The sequence below is a fragment of the Pygoscelis adeliae genome, unplaced genomic scaffold (genome assembly GCF_000699105.1).
Source record: "Pygoscelis adeliae isolate BGI_AS28 unplaced genomic scaffold, ASM69910v1 Scaffold113, whole genome shotgun sequence".
NCBI classification, from domain to species: Eukaryota; Metazoa; Chordata; class Aves; order Sphenisciformes; family Spheniscidae; genus Pygoscelis; species Pygoscelis adeliae.
Genome location: NW_008825108.1, coordinates 14,202,497 through 14,223,929, shown reverse-complemented (window position 1 = coordinate 14,223,929; position 21,433 = coordinate 14,202,497). Strand labels below are relative to the sequence as shown.

General features: G+C 41.4%; 1 protein-coding gene across 1 annotated transcript in view; it reads left to right on the top strand.

Annotated features, from left to right (window-relative positions):
- The window catches only part of PDZRN4 (PDZ domain containing ring finger 4), a 112,199-nt gene extending 91,682 nt beyond the window's left edge, over window positions 1–20,517 (top strand). Inside the window, exons 4-8 of the mRNA XM_009327618.1 lie at window positions 2,629–2,727; window positions 4,926–4,988; window positions 8,545–8,646; window positions 12,092–12,208; window positions 18,781–20,517. Of these exons, the coding sequence (XP_009325893.1) occupies window positions 2,629–2,727; window positions 4,926–4,988; window positions 8,545–8,646; window positions 12,092–12,208; window positions 18,781–20,307 (1,908 nt within the window). The 3' untranslated portion in view covers window positions 20,308–20,517. The remainder of the gene's footprint in view (window positions 1–2,628; window positions 2,728–4,925; window positions 4,989–8,544; window positions 8,647–12,091; window positions 12,209–18,780) is intronic.
- The last annotated feature ends 916 nt before the right edge of the window (window positions 20,518–21,433 follow it).

Here is a 21,433-nt window from a genome sequence, read left to right as displayed (position 1 = left end):
TTTCATGCCCTAAATGGTTAAATTATTCTGCTCATTGAGCCAGCACACTGGAAGGATTCAGTTTGTTTGCAGCCTGAAACATTCATACAGCTTTGTAGTAACATTTTGAGACAAATCATCCACAAGAACTTCCAAGGTCATTCCCGACCGGAGAAATTATGTTCAGAGCAGTCCTTGGGGCCCCTGTCCAGCCTCAGCACAGGGAGACAGGAGGTTGTGCCAGCAGGACAATGAAAGTCAATGGATTTCAGCTTGTGCACAGCTCCTCATTTGACTTGATTTAAAGGTCCCAGTCTCAGTCCTTTATGGTGTATTTAGGCTTCCTTATAGGCCTCCGAGGGACCTCAGGCTTCTTTATTCCTTAAAAGTATACCTTGTTGCTGTAATTGAAGCCGTTTTGTTCCTGTAATTTCTCCCTAATATTACAGTTCTAGTCAAGTGTTCTTTCCCTCTGGAGGCATCAATTATTATGGGTTTTGAATAGGCCTCCCTTCAGTACACATACTTTCACTCCCAATGCCAAAATCAGGTCACTGCAATTCTCTTCCCTAATAAAACACGGTCCCGTGTTTCTTCTTTCAAACCCAATGTATAATGTGTACTGGCAACTATTTCCACTTCTTCCCCCCCGATTTAAACCTCCTGCCATATTTAAGAAAAGCTAAAGAATACTACAGGTTTCATGGTATTTTCTACATTTTCTTAGTTTTCATTAAGACATTGAATGTCCAAAGTCCAGGGAGAAGTTTATAGGGTTTATGCAGGTACTGAACCCGTGTAGATGTGCACGTTGGTGAGGGAACAGGGGAGCGAGCCATAGTAGTTGTCCTGGTTTTGGCAGGGGTAGAGTTAATTCCCTTCCTAGTAGCTGGTACAGTGCTGTGTTTTGGATTTAGGGTGAGAACAATGTTGATAACACACCGATGTTTCAGTTGTTGCTAGGTAGTGCTTACACTAGTCAAGGACTTTTCAGCTTCCCATGCTCTACCGACTGAGAAGGCTGGAGGTGCACAAGAAGCTGGGAGGGGGCACAGCCAGGACAGCTGACCCAAACTGCCCAAAGGGACATTCCATACCATGTGACGTCATGCTCAGTATATAAAGCTGGGAGAAGAAGAAGGAAGGGGGGGACGTTTGGAGAGATGGTGTTTGTCTTCCCAAGCAACCATTAAGTGTGATGGAGCCCTGCTTTCCTGGAGATGGCTGAACACCTGCCTGCCCATGGGAAGGAGTGAATGAATTCCTTGTTCTGCTTTGCTTGCGTGCGCGGCTTTTGCTTTACCTATTAAACTGTCTTTATCTCAACCCACAAGTTTTCTCACTTTTCCCCTTCCGATTCTCTCCCCCATCCCACTATGGGGGAGTGAGCGAGCGGCTGTGTGGTACTTAGTTGCCGGCTGAGGTTAAACCATGACAATAGTGCACTTCGTGAAAGATGTTCAGCTGAAATGAAGATGGCATGGGCTTCATTGGCTAACCTATGTGTGTGAACTGCAGGTTTTTCTGTAAGTTGTGGTATTTCAACACCTGGTCCCCACAACTCGATGGGACGCAGTAGTAAGTCCTCACTGCTCTGCGCCCTGTGCCTGTTTATGGATTAATCTGCACGACATCTCTGGGGATGGGGAGGAACGAGCTCTGTATCACAGACTGAGAACTGAAGCGTGGGGTTTGCTTTCTAATTTTTTTGCACAGCCATGAGAAGCAGAAGCTGTTAAGCTCCAAATGTCACCTGCAAACTCCCTTTAAATACATATATCAACTAAAGTTTCCCATTTGCAACCAAGCTAATACTCTGTGTTATTGGATTCATCGTGCTTTATTACAATTATTTGTTTCACAGTGTTCATACCAAGTGCAGCTTTGCATTTTTGTGAATGATTCCCCCGTGAAACCCTAAAGATGCTTAACTCAGATGGGTGTATGTAGTAGTTATCACTGCCATCTGCCCTAAAACTTGCACTTTTCATGAGATGCCACTGCTGGGACATCTGGCACTAAAAATATGTTTTCTGCATCATCTCACAATTGAGGAGGATGCCACGGCTGTTCAGCTCCACAGGAGATTCCTTGAAGCATCCTTCTGTTATCTAAGAGCTTCTGCGATGAAGCTACGGCACTAACCTGGCCAGGGAAGGAATTATGCTATTAATGGAAAGCTGTGTTTTTGCTTTATGGCTTGGATTGCTGTTAGAAGGGAGTGGCACTTGTGTGAGGGATTGATTGATGCGTAGCCAGTCTGTCTTATATCCTATAAATCAATAGTTGGTGTGATAGGACTAAAATGACTATGTAATATACTGTAAGTCAGCTTCTATTATCCAAAAGCAAAAAAACTGCAAAATCGATGCACACAGCTATATTTCTCAAAGTTTGGCCTGTTTTACTGAACTGTTTCCATATAGCTTGAACCTGCAATGTACTGGGATTTCCTTCTTAATTCACAGAATATTTTCCCCCTTAAAGATGCACACAAAATATTGTGTCTCGAGACTGGGCAGTATGACTAGGTCCTACAGTATGAGTATGAGTATGTCCTACAGTATGAGTATGTCAGCGGCTTGGTGCTCAACAATTTTTTCCACCCTTGGCAAAAGCCACCATACGAGCCTGTGTGTTTTCTTGTAGGAGGTGGAGCTGTGCCGCATTAGCAGCCAGGAGAAGCTGGGGCTGACTGTCTGTTACAGAACTGATGACGAGGAGGACACAGGGATCTATGTCAGCGAGGTAAGCACATGGCGATGGGGAGGAGCACGGGAGATGCTTGTGGTGGAGGGCTGAACGTGCCAGGGAATGGAAGACCAAGTGCTCTGAGACCAGAGTGCAGAAGAGTCAGCCATCAGCCAGCACGCATCACTTTCAATTCATTTAGATTATCAGTTTAAATTATGTTGCCCAAGCAGTGTAATTATTACTAGTGATCTTCTTTAATCTGAATGCTTTTAACTACAACATCATAGTTAGGGAAGTACAAAGCAGTCTGAGCATGGTCTGAATTTTGAAAGAAATCTGCCCTCACGTGGGAAATCAGGCAGAGATTTTAAAGAGAAAAGCACCTTTTCCACACCCTGCTTGCATTCTCCCCCTGCCATAGCCTCGGTAATCATAACAGTGGATAATTGTTATTTTATTATTTGTGTTTTTGTTACAGTTCTGGTATGCACAGACATACCACAGGTGGGTGGAGAGAGTAGCTTGGGAGAGGAATATGTCAGAAAGACTAATTTTTTTTTTCCCATACAAAAAATAGAATACTGGATATTGAGATGGGATGAACCCTCAGTTTTCATTGACTTCACCAGGAAAACATGGCATCCAGCACATGTCACAGAGCGTTAGTGTTTCACAGGGTCAGTCCACAATACTTCAGGCACACTAGCTCCCTTTGAGTCTCCAGCCGTTTCAAAGAGGTTTGTTGTTCTGGATGAAGCAGAACTCTTGTGAGTCCAAGCTCACTGGTGAGTTCAAGCTCACTGGTGACTGCCCTGTGTGAACTGTGTTCCCAATTTGTCGCTTTTGTGACATGTTGAACCAAATTTGGACATTAGGAGAAGGTTCTTTGCTGAAAGGGTGGTCGATCACTGGAACAGGCTCCCCAGAGAAGTGGTCTGGATGATGCTCTTAGTCATATGGTTTAGTTTTAGGTAGTCCTGTGAGGAGCAGGGAGTTGGACTTGATGATCCTTACGGGTCCCTTCCAACTTGAGATATTCTATGATTCTAAGTTCTGAGTGAAGCTCATGAACAGAGAGCATCAGCAGAGAGAATTCTCCTACGTATCTGAACAGGGATGAAGACAAGATTGCTCATTCACAGGCCAGCAGCAATGTCAAAGAAGCTGAAAAGCACAGCCTTGGGACAAGAATGAGGAATTAATATAAAACTACCCAAGAATAAGTCTTCTACCAGTTGTATAAGCACTGCTGTTAAAGTCTGTTTGTCCTTGTGAGGACAAAAAAAGTGCAGGAATCTCTTAATACACCTCAAGATTATATCTGAAATGTGCTGGTTTTCCTACATGGTAGAACTTTCTCAGACCTTTTTAAGTGAATGTAATTATATTGTCTTTTGTACTTGATTAAGCACTTCAGAATCCTTTTTTCTACGATAATGCACAAGAAAAAAATAATATCTAACAGCTGTAGAGGATATAACCTACAAACCAAATGCTCAACTCAAATGTTTGGTTTGAAAAAATAGCTTATGGCATGACGAGGCAAAATAAATGATTTAAGATAACCATCAAGTGAAAGGTGATAGATTGAATTGCCCTGCAATGAACAGTAGGTCATTGCTCAGGGATGAGCTATAGTGACTTTGATAAACTGTTAATGGAGCCCTAAACATCTATTTAGGTTAAACTAACTTAAAATTAACTGACTCAGACCAGGAACGATACACAGTACCTGTGAGTGATCTATACAATATAGATCCTTTGGGGTTTTTTGCTGTTTCCTTGCGAGCTGCAAAATTCCAGAGGAAGTAACAGATTGGTAACTGAGACAATCATTTAATAGTAAATGTTTCCATGAAAGAGAAATAAACCTGCTTCTTTCCCAAAGACAAGGCCCATTTATATAGAGGTATCAACTGCTGCAGAACCACCTCAGTCCATAGTGAACTTCCAGAGCAGAGTGGCTCTGTCATTAATTCTTAGTGCTCTGACAGCTGAAGGTTAATGCCTGATGGTACCATAGGATAGTATTAATCTGAAAATCATATGCTCCCAACCCTTTCTGTCTTTAGGCTTTTATCTGAAACAAGTTTATACGATTATTTAAAGAACTGTTGAGTTCATATGACCGTAAAGGAAACTTCAGATTGCCTCTGTACAGAGTAAAAATGCTACTTTTTCAAATTGTGCAGCTGTTACTGTTCCCAGTAAAAATCTTTCCATGTTCAATTACTGGATATTGTCCTATGCAGGTTGATCCAAACAGCATTGCTGCCAGGGATGGCCGGATCCGTGAAGGAGATCGCATTTTGCAAGTATGTGACAATAGACTCTTCCTTAAACTCTTTCTTTAGACAAACGCGCAGTGCCCTCTTCTCTGTGGACTGTTAATGAGGGAAGGTAGTTCTCTTTGTTACTGTGATCGATGAGAAAATCCATGTCTGTCTGTTTTTTAACACAATAGCCAGGAGCTAGAGTACGTGTACTGAAAAATGAGAATGACAAACTCGTTCTGGCTTGTGCCCTTATGTCCCATGTCTTTTTTTGCCATATTTATTAGCAAATCTCATTTCCCCTATGTTCATCTCAGTGTCACATTCTAAACAGGGAACCTGCAGACATAAATATGAGTGTCAGAGACTTACTGATCATTCAGCGATCGCATAAATTTGGGTAAAGCTCACTCGTGCTGAGCATAGATGGTAAGAGTTTTCATACAAAAGATGTACTGTTAGTGAAGGATGATCTTGAATGTACTTGAGGGGGGATTCATTAAGCTTTTGTTAATATTTTCTTCCCTCCACCAATAAAACATCGCTTTTCTGAGTTCTTTTCTAATCCACCATCTTGGCTTTTTTTTTCCCCCTTCCTTTCTATTGATCCACTCATGTAAGGAGCTGCCCCAAAGATAGGTTTGTGTGATACAACATAGCCCTGTGAGCGAGGGTGGCTAGCTGCTGGCTCTGGAGGGCAGGCAGTGTACCTGTACAGAGAGGGAAGTAGCTAGAATGGCAGTGGGTTTCTATTTTCAGCTGGCAGGGAATAGTACGTTTTTGCACTAGTGACAAAATCACAAAACAGCTACCAAAAATCAGTAGACTGGAAAGTTTTTGCTGTATTGTAGCATTTTAGTTCTGGTTCTCAGTCAATTTCCCTTGTATTTTGACCTTTTTTCACTGAAGCCCCAGAAGTAGTTCCTGGTGTGACAAGTCACTTTTCTGTAACCAGTTCCGTAATTGCCCTTCATTAATTTAGGCACGTGAGCTTTCAGGTTGTCGCAAGATCAGCCTGTTCCTTCCCTCCATGTTTTTTCATTTCTGCAGGAAATGTCTTTGCTGAAACCTGTCGCTGTATCTCTTACCGTGGTATCAGCTTTGGGAGTCTAGCTAACACAACAGGGTTTACGAGCTGGCTTACCAAAGTGGCCCATCTTTTGGAGAGGAAACAATAAGTTACATTTTAATGTCAGGGCTCACTCAGGGGCTGCTGGTTTATTCTCTGTGTGGCTGGAAATGTGAAAACATTTAGAGGATGGTGTTCCCCTCCAGAAGACACGGACACTGTGGTGCGAGGGCAGTGAGCCCCTCAGTGGGACTTGGGGTGGCAGGGTGATGGGATCACATCATGGGGTGCGGCTAGGAGTGGAAAAGTCAGTGAACTGTCTTCTGCGTCTTTCTACAAAATACCTACTGAAGAAAGCAAACAGGATATAATGATATTTTTAACTTTCAAAAATCAGAAAAAAAACTTGTTTATTCGACCAAGTAGAAATAACTTTCATTCCTACTCTATGATTTCAAAATAAGGAAATAGAGGGTAGGTCCATTTTCTGCTCCTTTCCTTGCTTTCTAAAATTTCTGAGTGAAGTGGAGAGCCAACAGCCGTTCAAGCAAATGTTCTCTAGTTCCTAACGAAATTCATTTCAATTGTGAGTAAAGACTCCGGGGGCAAGAGGAAAGCATAGGTAATTCTGCCATCCTTTTGTAGACTGGAGCATTACTTTAATGTCAGTGCTGATATATAGCTATGAGTTTGATCATTAAAGTTAACACCCAGAGAGTTATGTGGGGTTTACTTTCATATCTGAAAACACATTGACCCTCTATCTACTCTTATTGATGAGATAACTCAGAGAAATAGAAGGTGACAGTGCCATTATGGGGGGATTACACTGAGGCTGGGAGAGAGCAGGATCCTTGAGCGTGGGGGCATTTTCTGTGGGTGGCGGATGGCATCGGTTAAGGCTATGGGGGGGATACACTCTGTTTTATGTATTTCTCATGAAATTACAGCAGGTTTCCTCACGTTTTTGAAGCTGAAACTGTCCCCTTCTCATTCTCACAAACGTCACACCTCTCCTGTCACCTTCTCAGTCTTCTTAAGCATCTGAGAACAGCCTCAGTATTTTACATCAAATGTTACAAAGTCAAGGGAAAGGTTTTATAAGGACAGTCCTGCCAAGACTTGCCTAAACTTCTGCTATTTTTGGCTGTGAACCTCCAGGCTGACAAGTGCTGTCCATGGGGGTGAGATACCATTGGGCAGGCTGAAGTCCTGCTTGTCCCCCATGATGGTGCAGCTGGTGTGGGGTGGGCACCTCCAGGCTGTGCGGGGCCAGCAGGGCCACCGCCTCCAGGGTTGGAGAGGGGCAGTTGCTCAGCTGATAGGAATCACCGGAGCAGCCACCGCAGCTGGGGGTGTTTTGCACAACCTGGAGATCTGCTCCTGCACCGCTGTGGCTGCATCTCTGCTTTTCAGGTTAGGGCAGCTCTGCGTTACCAAATGGTTGTCTGGTCTCCCACAGACCACAGCCATCCCTTCTTGTAAGCTTTGTAAGCATCCCATCATGTAAGCTTTGAAGGGTCTCAGACATTTTACTCATTGCTGGTTAGATAATCAGGGTACACGGGGGTTTTCTTTGATCTGAATTAAAGCTGTGTTTTTGAGTCAAGGCTTTCAGGCCAAACATATGTGCAGAAATGCAACTTTCTCTTTACTTTACAACCAGGAAGTTCCTGCTACTTTGAAATCAAACCCTTACAAGATTTTATTTCCCCCAGATATTCAGATCCTTCTGTCTTCCAGTTTTGTTTTCACCCATTTTCAAATAGACCAAGTATTTTTTGTTGGGCAAAACCAAATACGCATGGAAAATAAGATTTCTATTTGATTCCCTCAATAAAAGGATTTGGACAATGCCAAATGTGTTTCTTACCATGTAATCATGGACATGGCTGTTTTAATGGGGTGACAGCATAGGAGAAAGGTAGCGAGAAAAGCACGTTCTCATTGGAGAACCACTTTTATTTTGATTATCCCCTTGTAAGGGGGATACATATGTTTTCTGTGATTCTGGATACTAAGCTGTCCACACAAATATGAAATGATTAAATGGAGCAGCAAGAAGCAGTGGCCTATAAGTATTGCCTGGTGAGAGATAATACTGTAGCTCTCTAATTGGCTCTCTACCAGCATACAGTGTGACTGATTTCAGCTGTAGCATTACCAGTCTTGCTTCCACCAGCACTATTATCTCAGAGTGACACTTCCATTACTCTGAACGGAGAAAGATGAACGTCACCTGTCAGGGGCTGGTTAATTGTGTTGCTAGATGTATGTTACCAGGGCGCAGGTTGGACATTTATGAACATAACGGCTTCCTCTGATGTCCGCCATCCTTCAACGATCGATACAGCTCTTACAGTAAGCGCATAATTGAGTGAAGGCACTTACCACTGAGGGGCTGAAGATGAGCCCCTTGCGCGAGTTTCATTGTCCATACATTCAGCACAAATGAGCTGATATCTGCCCTTTATTGTGTGTTGCTTTGTGGAAATAGAAACTTATGTGCCACTTTCATTTGTTTTCTAGATAAATGGCCAAGATGTCCAGAATCGGGAAGAGGCAGTGGCATTGCTCTCCAGTGAAGAATGCAAGAAAATTGTGTTGCTGGTTGCAAGACCGGAGATGCAGGTTAGACTAAATAGATGCACTGAGCCAGAACCCTGGTTATACCATACATTCAGTGTCGCTGTGAGTAATGAACTGCTGAGAAATAGGAATGCCAAAGTTCCTGACAAAAGGAGGAAACAGATAATTGCAGAGCTTTGCCCCTGTTTAGCCAACAAAGACAATAACATGATATTACTAGGGCTTGTTTTCCCCATACTAAGCAATTCCTTTCCAGCAGGCAGAGTAAGCAGGTATACAAATAAAGCTGACAGCACTAATATGATATTAGTAAAATATGAAGTAGAACTAGAAAACTATGTATTACTCGTTAGATGATTGTTATTTGTTCTGGGGATAAATTTCCCATACTTACCTCAGTCATTTATATGAACTTACACAAAGCTGTAGTTGGTCATTGGTGATGGCTCTTTTTATCCTATGTATTTATAAGCAGGCATGTAAACTGTTCATTTATGTACCAATTCTGGAACTTTCACTACAGTACCATTCAGCAAACCTGGATCTAATTGTTTTCAAAGCACCCTGGTCACAAAAACCTGCTTGTACATTACAAATTGTATCTTGGGAGGTGCATTTTCAAAAGCTTTTAGAAACATTTTTGTGGTTTTAAAAATAAAATTATGCCAATGCCAAGAATCTTGCCATGCCAAGAATTTTTTATATCATTGCAGGGGGCAGATGTTAGGAGAGGTAGAGTGGAAGAAGAGTGCTGTTTGTACTTCCCTTTATATTCTGTTCATAGGCCATTGCAAAGCAAAAAGACATTATATTGTCACTGTTCTCTCCATCTGCCAACAATTCAGAGTTGGTTATGTTGCCATTTGTCTCTCATGCTATTGATCTGATATTCTCAGTCTCGCTAGCTGCATACTCTGTATAAATTAAATTGAGTAAGTGTAATTCAGTGCCACTTGGAATCTTTACTTGAATACGGTAGTTATAAAAGATTCACAATTTCAGCATTCATTTCCTTTATGTTTTTCAGGAATCTAAACAATTCCCATAAAACTGGTGACATAGTACAGCAAAAAAAGCCATGCATCAGTTTCTATTGCAAAATTGTAGCCCTCACTGGAAGTTGCAGAAGTTTTGGAAGAGTTATTTCAAGATTATTCTTACTATTTTTCACTAAGATTTTGTTTTTCAGTAGGGAACAGAAACCCACCTGCTTATAAAATACATGCCCAGGGAAAGTTAATTCTCTGTATTTGTTTAGACTGGTCAACATGAAAAAGTTACATCAATATGAGTTAAGGAACTACTTAGCTGTACCAATATAGCTTCCTATACAGATGCTCCTTTCAAATTATAAAAGTGTGTTTTGGTTTGGGGCTTTGGTGTTGGGATTTTTTTGTTTAATTTATGTGTTTTAAGAACATATTCATACAAAACTGAAGAAAAAGCTGTAGTATGTCAGAAATCAGGCTGTCCACAAACTGATTTCTGGTAGTTGTGCTGCTTTGACTCTGGTAAAAGACAGCAGGATTAAGCAGGCTTTTATTTCTAGATAGAAAATGGTAATGGCAGTATTGCAATCTTGAAAGGTGACTGCTGAGCACATTCATTCGCTAACAGGGAAGAAAACCTTCTCTGACCATTTATTTGCGCAGTGAATACCGATGAATAATTAAGTTTTGAAACAGAGCACCGGAGGAGCGCACAACCTGTTTAATATGTAAGCAGATGGCACAGGCATGTGCATTCACATGTGTGTATGTGCACACAGTGTATGTAGTGCACGTGTATACTAAGCCATACATTATTTTTATTCTAAAAGCTGTAACATAACATAAGCATTCCCATTAGTTAGGTACTGGGTCTGCCACGATCAAAGCAGCAGATTTGCCCAAGTGAGATTCATCTTTTGTCCTCCAGATTTGTTAATCTCTGCAATTTCCTCAAATGAGGGAAATTCAATTGCATCCTTCATGGTAGAGGAAGGCTGTGTCCATGCTTTCCTTGGGAAAAAAAAGCAAACAAGACAAGTAAACAAAACTAGTGGCCAGTACCAGGTGTTTCAGAGAATAGTTTGGAAGTCCCATTAAGGACAAACACAAAAATTACATGTCCTCAAGAAAAAAAGCCTCCTTCTAATCTCAAGGGGATGGCTTTAGAGGCTGGCTTTGCCAAGGGAAATGGTGAAAGGCTTATGTTCTTTATAAGAGGAAAGATTTCACTGGCATGGGCAAAAACATATCAGAGTCTGTGAAGGAAACAGTGGTTTCCTGCCAGTATTCAGCTAGAAGTACCATACAGCATCAATCACTCCTTGTGTAGCTTTGAACTACTACTTGCTGGTTTCGTGTAACTTTTCTGACTGGCATCTGTGGCCAGAGCTCTCCTGGCTTTGAGGCAGTGGTACTTCTTCTGGTGAACATGTTGGCCCATGTTACATTGCTTATGCTGTCTTGGGACATGAATAGTTGGTACTCTTGTAATTGTCTAATGCTGAGACTTTTCCTTTTAGCATCTTTTTGTCACCTTCTTCCCCTGATTCCTTCATCAGCGACAAAACAATAAGTGTTTCCCTTCTGCTACGATCTCGTCGTTATAGAGCCAGGAGTGCCACTGACCAATATTTTTCTTTTCAGTGCAGTGTGCCATCTGGCAAGGGATTACAGATACAAATGGATGTGTTCCACGTGCACACATGTGCACAACGAACAAAATGGGAAGAATAGCATTTTAGGCCAGGGGTGCCTGTTTTATCCATTTAGAAAGATGTGAAGGGTGCAAAGTGGGTGCAGGAAGAGGACATACTCACTTGACAGAAAACATAGCATCCCCTCCTGTCCTTTTGCAACACTGTGTTCACCAAATGTCAAAGTATTATTTTGCACTTGGAGAAAAAAACAAACAAACGGGTAAGCCTTGCTTCCAGGCACACCGCAAGAACAAAAATAACCTCCATTCAAATCACCGCATCTTTCTGTCACCCTCTTCTGTTTGTTTGTTTACCTGGAAGATCAATGGGAAAACGGTGACAGAAACGCAACATAAGGTTTCTATTGAGGTGGCGGCAGCAGGGCACAGCACTGGGACAGAGGTTGTTAGAGGAAAAAGCCCGGTTGCCTCCTGGCCCTATTAGTAACATTGCCACTCTTTCAGCACAGGAGCTCTCGGCGGTAATGAACATGACAGCTTCAGGATTATGCACTGCGCCTTTCATACCTTTTGAAAGGAAATAATGTCTGTGCTGTGCAGTCTCCTTCATTATGAGAGAAAATCAGTCATACTGTTTCAAGAAAGGATAAAAGGCATGAGTCCCATTTTTTTCATCCTTCTTTTTCTTCTTCTCTTTTTGAGACGCGAACTCCTACCACCTGGCTTTCTGAAGAGAATCATTAGGATAAAAAGAACTAGTCAAGCATTGCCATTTGGGTTTACCCTGTTTTAGCATGTGTCCTTGCTAACATAATATAATGTACTAATGTATTCTTTGCAGCTGGAAGAAGGGTGGCTGGATGATGAAAGGAATGAATTCTTAGAGGAGTTAAACTTGGAAATGTTGGAAGAGCAGCATAATGAAGCGATGCAGTACACAGCCAACGAGGTGGAGCAGGTAGGACTGCTACTAAACGTATCATTTGAAATTTTGCTAGGTATACTTTTTTATTAATAGAGAATGAAATGGTATGCTGTAAAATGGAGTCAAAGGCTCTGATAGAATTCTGTCTCTAAAATGCTGTGAACTCCGGCACGCTGTAGGTAAGGAAAAGGAGAAAAATAGATGCTTAGGCCCAGTATCACAAGTAAGCAAACAATTTAGGAGGCTGTGATAAGCGCAGATTTCTCATTTTCTCTGAACTCTCAGAATAATATTGCTTTCCTTCTTTAATTCTGAAGTGTTTGGTGTTTATGTTGTTGTATTTTATGTCAATTTTTTTTTTTAATGAATTGTATCAGTGTGGCACCTCGAGCTCCAAGTTGAGATAGATGTCCCTCTTGTTGTATGCATGTGAGGTATGAGCCAGCCCTTGCACCAGAGAGCTTGCAGAACAAGATGGAAGAGGTGTTTAAAATAAACAACAGGTGTTTTGGTAATACAAGTGTATTTTTCTTATACCAACAGCGCACAACTCGGCATTTGTTTTGTTAATGGAGACAAATAAGCATATTGTTAGCATAGTCTCAGCTTGCTGCTATCCCGACTTTTACCTGCCCATATGTGCTGTAAGCACTGTGACTATGGCAAAGATGCATGTGTACCCCCAGCCATACAGTTTCATCAAGGGATGGGTCTTCTCAGTTGTACTTTATTGTGGAAGGCATAAATGACCTTATCCACACCTGAATCAGATGATCTGTCAGCATGCACACCGGTGTGGAGCCAAGGAAATAAAATCCAATTTCATGTCCTGGCTTTTGTATATGTACAGCTGGGGAGAAACTGTTTTTCCACCCACAGAAATTTGTGATTTACAATTTTTTCCCCATTCTGAATTGCTCGAAAGCAGAGCCTGAGGCATTTTTCTTTGAAGTGGAGAGAGGGAGAAAGACTGTGAAAGCCTTCCTTCTTCTGGCTAACAGGAGCTTATTTGGCTAACAGGAGACCTGGCTTCAAATTCCACATTCGGGGCCTGAACGTGCATCTAGCCTGTTTCCTCCTCGCCTCCCCTCCAGCCTTGATGCTGGGCTATTGACTAGGTGATAGCTCCTATTAAAGCTATTCACTGTACATAAATGAAATATTCATTAGGACAGGGTCACTAACAGAATAATTAAGTCAATTATCTGGAATATGATAGATCAGTTTACAAATCCTTGATCTTACAAGCATTTAATTATTTACACGAAGTGGAATAACTCCAGGGTCAGAGGTGAAGGGAGCCTTGCAACAGGATATATAGTGGCCTTTTAGTTACGACCCTCTTTTCCAGGCAGTGATCCAAGCCTCAGTTTCCCAGGTTAAATGTGCTAACTACTGCATTGCTAGCTACTTTGAACTGATATTTGCATCTTGTTTATTTTTTTAACCACAAATTTTATCTCAGATAGCAAAAGATTTCCTGTCAGAAAGAACACTTGTTCTTCACAAAGCAATTTCCTTTGCATAGTGATATTTTCACACAAACCACCACTTCTGGAGGAAATTCTTGAGCAGGTCTATCTACAAACCCATACTAGCCCCTCATACGTGTTGGGGCCTCTGAAATCACTTCACAGTTGTGACCTTCCACTCCCAAGTTCTTGTCAAGCTTTGGCTTTTTCACTGAATTTGGGTTGCGGATAGTGTTAATTATTGAACAACGGTGTTCTGTGAAGTGGTTTCACAGAAGCCATTGAGATTGCTTATTCCCCATTGGGATCTTATACTAAGGATAGGGGTTTTTTTCCCTGTTGAGATTTTATGTTACTGTAGAAGAGACCTACCCTTGAAAAAATTATGGTCACTTGTGCTCTGTCGGTGTCTGACGTTGAGTTGCTCGAAGTAATTCTAGGACAGCCAGACATTTCTTTGCCCTTTTGATGAGTAATTGAATCAACCAAATGCAGTTTGGTGTGTAATGGGGCATCAGTAATTTGTGACAGCTGCTGTCTCTCTAGACTCTAAGTAGTGACTCGGCAAGTCGGAAAACTGGTTCTTTACTCCTTGTTAGGCTGGGAAACCTAGCAGTTTTCTGAGGTGAATCACATAATCCATCGGAGCAATGAAAACGCATTCGTTGCAGCTGCCAGTGGCCAAGCTCAGTATCTTCAAGCTCCTCGGTTGGCCATGGAGATTTCGCTCTAACACCAGCCTTGATTTTTGTGAACCAAAACACAGTCCTTTGGCTTCATAATCATCTGTCATCATGAATCTTGCGAGCTGCAGGAATGAATACATGCGATAGCAGAATATCCTTCCAAATACAAGTCTGTTTTACAGAATGCCATTTTAACATTTAGTATGAGCTGTCACAGAAAAATCTGGTACAGTTTGTAATAGAAGAATTAAGTAGATAGTTGTGTCTTTTCTGTATGTTTTTGAGCCACTCTACAGAATTTAATCAAGAATTGTATCTTCTCTGTATAGAATAGTCCAATAAACCTCGAGGAAAGATGTAATTCTCCAGTTTTTATAACTCACTGTATTCCTTCCCCTTTACAACATCGCAGTTCATTGTGCAGCAGAGATAACTTTCAGAAGAATACCATACATTCGCCATGCAGAAACTCTTATCGGTATCATGGAATATATCAAAACCTATTAAGAAGAGAAAGAATTGGATAAAAAAATTAATTCGAGTTCATTCAAAGCTGAAATGCAGTGAAAATATCTGGGGGAAATTCTTTTTTGAGAGAGGCGTATTTTAAAAGAACAGCATTGTTTGCAGAAGAGCATTTTCCCTTTTAGTGAACCACTGAAATCAATCTCAATCTTCCCTCGTGGCTGGAGTACCTCGAGGTTAGCCTGCCACCGGAGATTCCTCTCACTATGGTCAGTCTCCCTCTCACTGTCAGACTGACTGGAGATCCCAGCGGCTACATTTATTAAAACCTTTGACTGAATCTCACTGCCTTCAAACTTTAGCAGCCTGGGTTTTGAGTCCCAATATACATCATAGGTTGTAAAATGAGAATAGAACAGTGCCTGTATTCCTGCAAGATTAGCCATTTTATAGGCATGAATGCTTGCTGGAGCTGAAATGCAGAATCTTTTGAGGTTCATTTATTGCTTGATTGTATGCACCGCCAGGTTTGCCTTCTCATTATCTGAGTTCTCACTGCAAAGATGAGGCCTAAGGAGCCCTTTGGTATTTCAAACAGAAGTAATTGTAAAAGAGATTGACAACGTACGTTTGAAAACAAACACTTTGTTTGGAATAGATAATAGATAACACTGACAAGAGCAACGCACTGACAATTGGAGACTATCTCTTGTTTTTCAGAAGGGACTTAACCTGGAATTAGTCTTGCTACCTTTCAAAATAAAATTAAAATAATCTCATATTGTAAAAGACTGCTCAGTCTGCACATTTCTTCCTGACAAGGAGGGGAACCCGAAGTGACCACCTGACATTCAGGTGCCTGTACTATAGACACTTAGATTTGGTGAAATCAATCCCACCCATCTGATTTCTGTTAGACTGGAAAGATGGGGTTTGCTTTTTTTACATCTTTTGTGTGTGTGTTAATTATGGATAGTGTAACTTGAGTCGATGGCAGTGTATTATATTCACTCAGTCTAAATCAAGTGGAAATTGAAGGACCAAAGTTTAAATTTTTGGTAAAAGTGGTGTGGAAAACAAGAGTCACTAATTCTGAAAGTGTTGATTGCGTGGGCCCAAGCTGTAAAGTCTGTTTCAACACTTAGACAAATGGATACATTAAGGGGTTTTTCAGAAATGCTCAAATATATGCTTTGGTGGTGTAGCACCATGCTGGAGACATCATGGAGCTCAGCTCCTGTAAGCTGTATAACTGTGCTAGTGCTAACACAGTATGGATAAACCCTCTTTAAGGGGTAAGATGAGTTTAGTCATATGGATGCAAGCTGTGCTACATCGCTCACCCTCAGGGTCAGCAAGCAGATCCTGGCCTTCCTCGTTTGCTAGTGTGGATGGAGCCCTGCATTTGGGTGGGCACCCAAATTGCTGGCTGTTCTGCAGCACAGCCCTCCCAGTGTCTGGGGGAGCTGTTCTCCCTTGTGTCAGTAATTATTTTCCAGAGCAGTGAGAAGCATGGGTTACACAGGGCAGTGGCTCGAGTGCAGTGTAGGTGACCCAGACTAGAGTCACTTCTCTGCTGAAAAGTCTGGGGGCAGAAGAGGTCACTAGAAGCTGGAACAGCTCCAAAGCAGGTGAGAGAAGGGACCAGAATGGCTTATGTAGCAGCACTCACCTGGAGGAGGTAAACTAGAAAAATACGAAATTAAACCTAAATCTCCAGCATTCCCGGTGAATGCCCTGACCACTTGGCTGGTTGGGATGCTCTTCTTTCTGGTTACTCTTGGTTTTCATGAAGAATTCTCTAGACATTGGGTTTTTTCTCTGTGTAAAATATGACATTTGGAACTCCTAAAAAACAGGTGATGTGGGAAGACATTGCATTCCCACCACTTCTCCAGCTACTCCTGAAAACGGAACTAAAGTGTTGCAGCCACTTTGGAAAAATATAACAAGAGCCTTAACAAAAAAATCTTCCAATATACTTTATACGCCTTCACAGCAATGCATAAGCTGAGGAAAGAAAGAACAGATAAATTATAATTATAGAACAATTCTGCAATAGTTAGTTATTTAGAGTGTTATTGGTACTACGGTTCATATTGCTTCTTCCTGTGACAACAAGATACCCTTGTTTTTTAAGCAGATAAGTAGAAAGATCTGAGAGGATCTCAGATCAGGAAAATACGTACCATTGAATTCTTAACACTTGCAGAATTTTCATGAAAGTCTGCCTTTGTCCCTTGCAGTTTCAAAATCTAGTTTCTAGAAAATTCTGACACTACAACATCAAGAAGCATTGAACCTTTGCATGATCCCTTGAACAACACTGAATACATTCTGTCCCATGACGTTTAAATTCAAGGGGAGACTTTCCCCCTGTTTGGGGAAGGTGAGAGATAGTAATCGGCACATTGCCAGCGTGGCTGCCAAAGCTACATGAGAGTTACAGACATATTGTGCATTTTATTACCAGCTGCACGTTGTATGTGCAACAGGATGAGTGTAAAAGGTATGCTACGATTTTGCAAGTCTTGTCTGACAACAAATTGCTAAAGCATCTTTTCAGAGATTTTTAACTGGTCTATCACAGACACTGAATTCTCCTGGTGTTGTGTTCCTTTCAGTATTTATTTTATTCCACTATTACGTTGCATTTGGGGGGTGGAGGTTATTTTTGTTTTTCTGAGACTAGGCCATTATTTTTTCCTAACAATTGCAGAAAGGAAACCAGTTGAAGGGTGTGGGATCATGAAGAGAGGAGAAAGAATGAGACAGGAGATAGGAGACACATTTTCATCCTGTTTTACTGTCTGTCAAAGTAGAGAAAAAGGGAATTGGTCTCTGTGGCCTCTTTGAGTTTGTTTCCTTTCACTGGGTGCACTGTACCTTTTTTCTCCCGTGATTATTACTACCATTATATATAATTATGCAATTATACCTCCTAAAAGAGAAACGGCGCTTGGTTGGTACTATGTACATTTAGATACTTGGTGAACAGGCCATATAAATTGCACTCTGCATGATTGCTCTGTAAGGGGAATTGGGGGGAATTCTTTGCTTATCCAGTTTGAAAAATAAAAAGTCTCTTCAGAGAGGTATTATCTCACATTCTTTGCAAATATAAATAGGTTGAGAATATAAATAGGTTAGGTACAATGAGTGGAGTGTGAATTAAAAAACAACAGTCTATAAAAGTTTGACATTATGCCCATGGCGAGCACTCAGTGTTGTTCTACGCTTAATGGTAAAAGGCTGGTTTTATTTCTAAGGAATATAAACTCTAACTAGGGAACAAAAATGGTCTCCAGGGATCCAACAGAGAGAGGTCTACTTGAGCAAAATCCTAGAATTCAAAATGAACAGTCTTTCGGAAAAAGACTACTGAAAACAAGAAGTGTGACAGAGGGCCGTGGAGGGTGTAGTGGAACAGGCTAGCCCTCTGCGGGATTCAACCCTGCCCATCTCCATGGAGCAAACAAGGAGTTCACTGGTAAAAAAACCAAACAACCCACTGATGAAAGTAGTCTTTGCACCCTTTCAGATTGTACTAGTCATTGTTTGATTGGATGCTTGCTCTATTTTTTTGAAGTGATACCAGTACTGAAGCTTTTTCCCAAGTTTGAGAAGATTTCAGCTCCACCAGACTCTGGCCATAATCCAGAATCAAAAACAGTACACCATCTGGTGATCATTATCTTTAAGCACTGCAAAGAAATGGCTTAGCTAGAGAGGGAAATATTTCTTTCCGGACTTCAGAAGATATGTCACTAGTGCTGTAATTCATCTACTTCACTCAGTATGGCCACCACAGCATGACTCTCAGAAATGTTTAAAAGCTATGAGCAGTAGGACTGCTGTTTAGTGATCTGTTTTAATTCGGCTTAAATCAGATCCCAGCTGTTTAAGCAAAACAGAGCTGGAAAATATTCTCATGTAATATGGTCTGCATTTGATAATCATTTTGGTTTGCTTGTTTTTTTAGCCAAAGAAACATGAAGAGGAGGATGGCACTACAGACACTGCAACCTCATCATCCAACAATCATGAGAAGGACAGTGGGGTGGGACCTACAGATGAAAGTCTGCGTAATGACGAGAGCTCGGAGCAAGAAAATGCACCTGAGGAGCAGAACAGCGCTACCCTGCAGAGCAAACGGGAGCTGGGCCACAGCCAAGATACGTTAGGAAGTGTTGAGCTCCAATGCAATGAAAGCTTTGTGTCTGGGGAATACATTGAGTCTGATTTCATAGGAAACCCAGAGGAGGAATGTGAAAGGTTTCGGCAGCTGTTGGAACTGAAGTGCAAGATTCGAAACCACGGGGAGTATGACCTGTATTACTCGAGCAGCACGATAGAGTGCAACAGAAGAGAGCAAGATGGAGTGGAGCATGAGCTGCAGCTACTCAATGAGGAACTGAGAAACATTGAACTCGAATGTCAGAATATTATGCAAGCTCACCGGCTCCAAAAGGTGAGGGATCAGTACGGAGACATTTGGGCTTTACATGACGAAGGGTTCAGGAATTATAACACCAGCATAGATGTACAAAGAGGCAAACTGGATGACATCATGGAGCACCCTGAGAAGTCTGACAAGGACAGCTCCAGCGCCTACAACACCGCCGAAAGTTGCAGGAGCACTCCACTGACTGTGGAGCGATCCCCTGATAACTCTCTCCAGAGGATGATCAGCATAACCAACAGGAAAAACCTGAGGAGCACAATCGTGGCTAATCAGTCATCCTCAGGACAAAGCAACAGGGAGACAACCTCAGCCAAAACCAAACCCACTGAGCAAAACAGTGCTGCTGAGGACGCAGTGCTGGCATCAGAAAGCAGCAAATTCACAGACCAGGAAAAGCAGAGCAGCGAGCACATTCCCTACCTGTCTCCATATCACAGCTCCTCTTACAGGTATGGGAATATACCTGCTCATGCAAAGCATTATCAAAGCTATATGCAACTGATCCAGCAGAAGTCTGCTGTGGAGTACGCCCAAAGCCAGCTCAGCCTGGTGAGCATGTGCAAAGACTCACAGAAGTGTGCGGAGCCCAAGATGGAATGGAAAGTGAAAATCAGGAGTGATGGGACGAGGTACATCACAAAGAGACCAGTTCGAGACAGAATCCTGAAGGAACGTGCCTTAAAAATTAAAGAGGAGCGCAGTGGGATGACGACAGATGATGATACGATGAGTGAGATGAAGATGGGTCGCTACTGGAGCAAAGAAGAGCGGAAGCAGCATTTGGTGCGAGCTAAGGAGCAGAGGAGGAGGCGGGAGTTCATGATGAGGAGCAGGCTGGAATGTCTTAAGGAAAGTCCGCAGAGTGGCAGCGAGGGCAAAAAGGAGATTAACATTATTGAACTGAGTCACAAAAAGATGATGAAAAAGAGAAACAAGAAAATCTTGGACAACTGGATGACAATCCAAGAACTGATGACACACGGTGCTAAATCTCCAGATGGCACAAGAGTGCACAATGCCTTTTTATCAGTTACTACTGTATGAACGCAACTTCTTTCAGAGAGTATACTACCAGTTTAGGTAGAGTACGATTGCCTCGTTCAATGTGGCATTTTTATATATTTTGTGACTGTTTATAGTTTGACCTTTTTTGTAAGCAAAATTACCTGGTAATTTTTCATTTGTTTTTCATATAACGGTACCTTCTTTATCTGGCAGTCTTTCTTTATCCTGCAATATATTCATATTATTCATTTGTAGAAAAAAAAAGAAAAAGAAAAGCAAAACAAAAAAAGTGGAGAAGCCAATTAATTTCTTAACCTAATACATATCCTGTAAGTTAAGATCTGGATTTATTTCTCTAGTTTTCTTTTTTCTACTTTAGTAACAGTACAATACCAAACCAAAATGCTTTATACTGTATCCTTGACTTAACAAGTTTTAAAGTTTTACATCTTAGATTGCATCTCTTTATAAATCATATGCCACATCTCATCGTATAGATAAGAATGACATTTTTCCAACTACACATTGTACAGTACATTTAATCTGTAAATTGCAATTGTATTTGTCCAAGTAAAGTGTAGGTGGGAAATTCTCCTGTGTTATGTAGTGGCATTGGTCATGTAGCTGGGCAGTATGTGATAATTGTGAAGATGAAAGAGAAATAAATTATTGCTTATCTTTAAGAAAAAAAAAAGCCAAGAGTTCTTTGATTTAAATTGAACATTTGCCTTTAAAGGATGAGGCAAATGTTCATATCATCATTCACTATGCATGATATTTACAGCATATAGAGATTTCAAGAACACGGGACAGAATTCCATAGACTAGTTCTTATGAATTAGCTTTTAATTTTGCAGAACACGTAAGAGTGAGTGGGTCTTTCTGGTTTTCTCTTACCTGCTATTATTAGTTGATTGAATGATTCATTGATATATTACTGTGCTGTATGCTGTCAGGAAACTGCTGGGAGTCCTTTCCCTGGCTCAGCTTGCTATTTGTTCTACACGTACAAAACATAAACAGAGAATATGCCTAACTTTGAGCCAAATCTCGTGCAAGAAAAACTAGCGGTGGGTGTCACTGACATTTTCACAGAAGATGAGTTAAGGAAAAATAGAGAAGGAAAGGCAACTAAATGAGTTAAGGGTTTAATTTTATTGTTGAG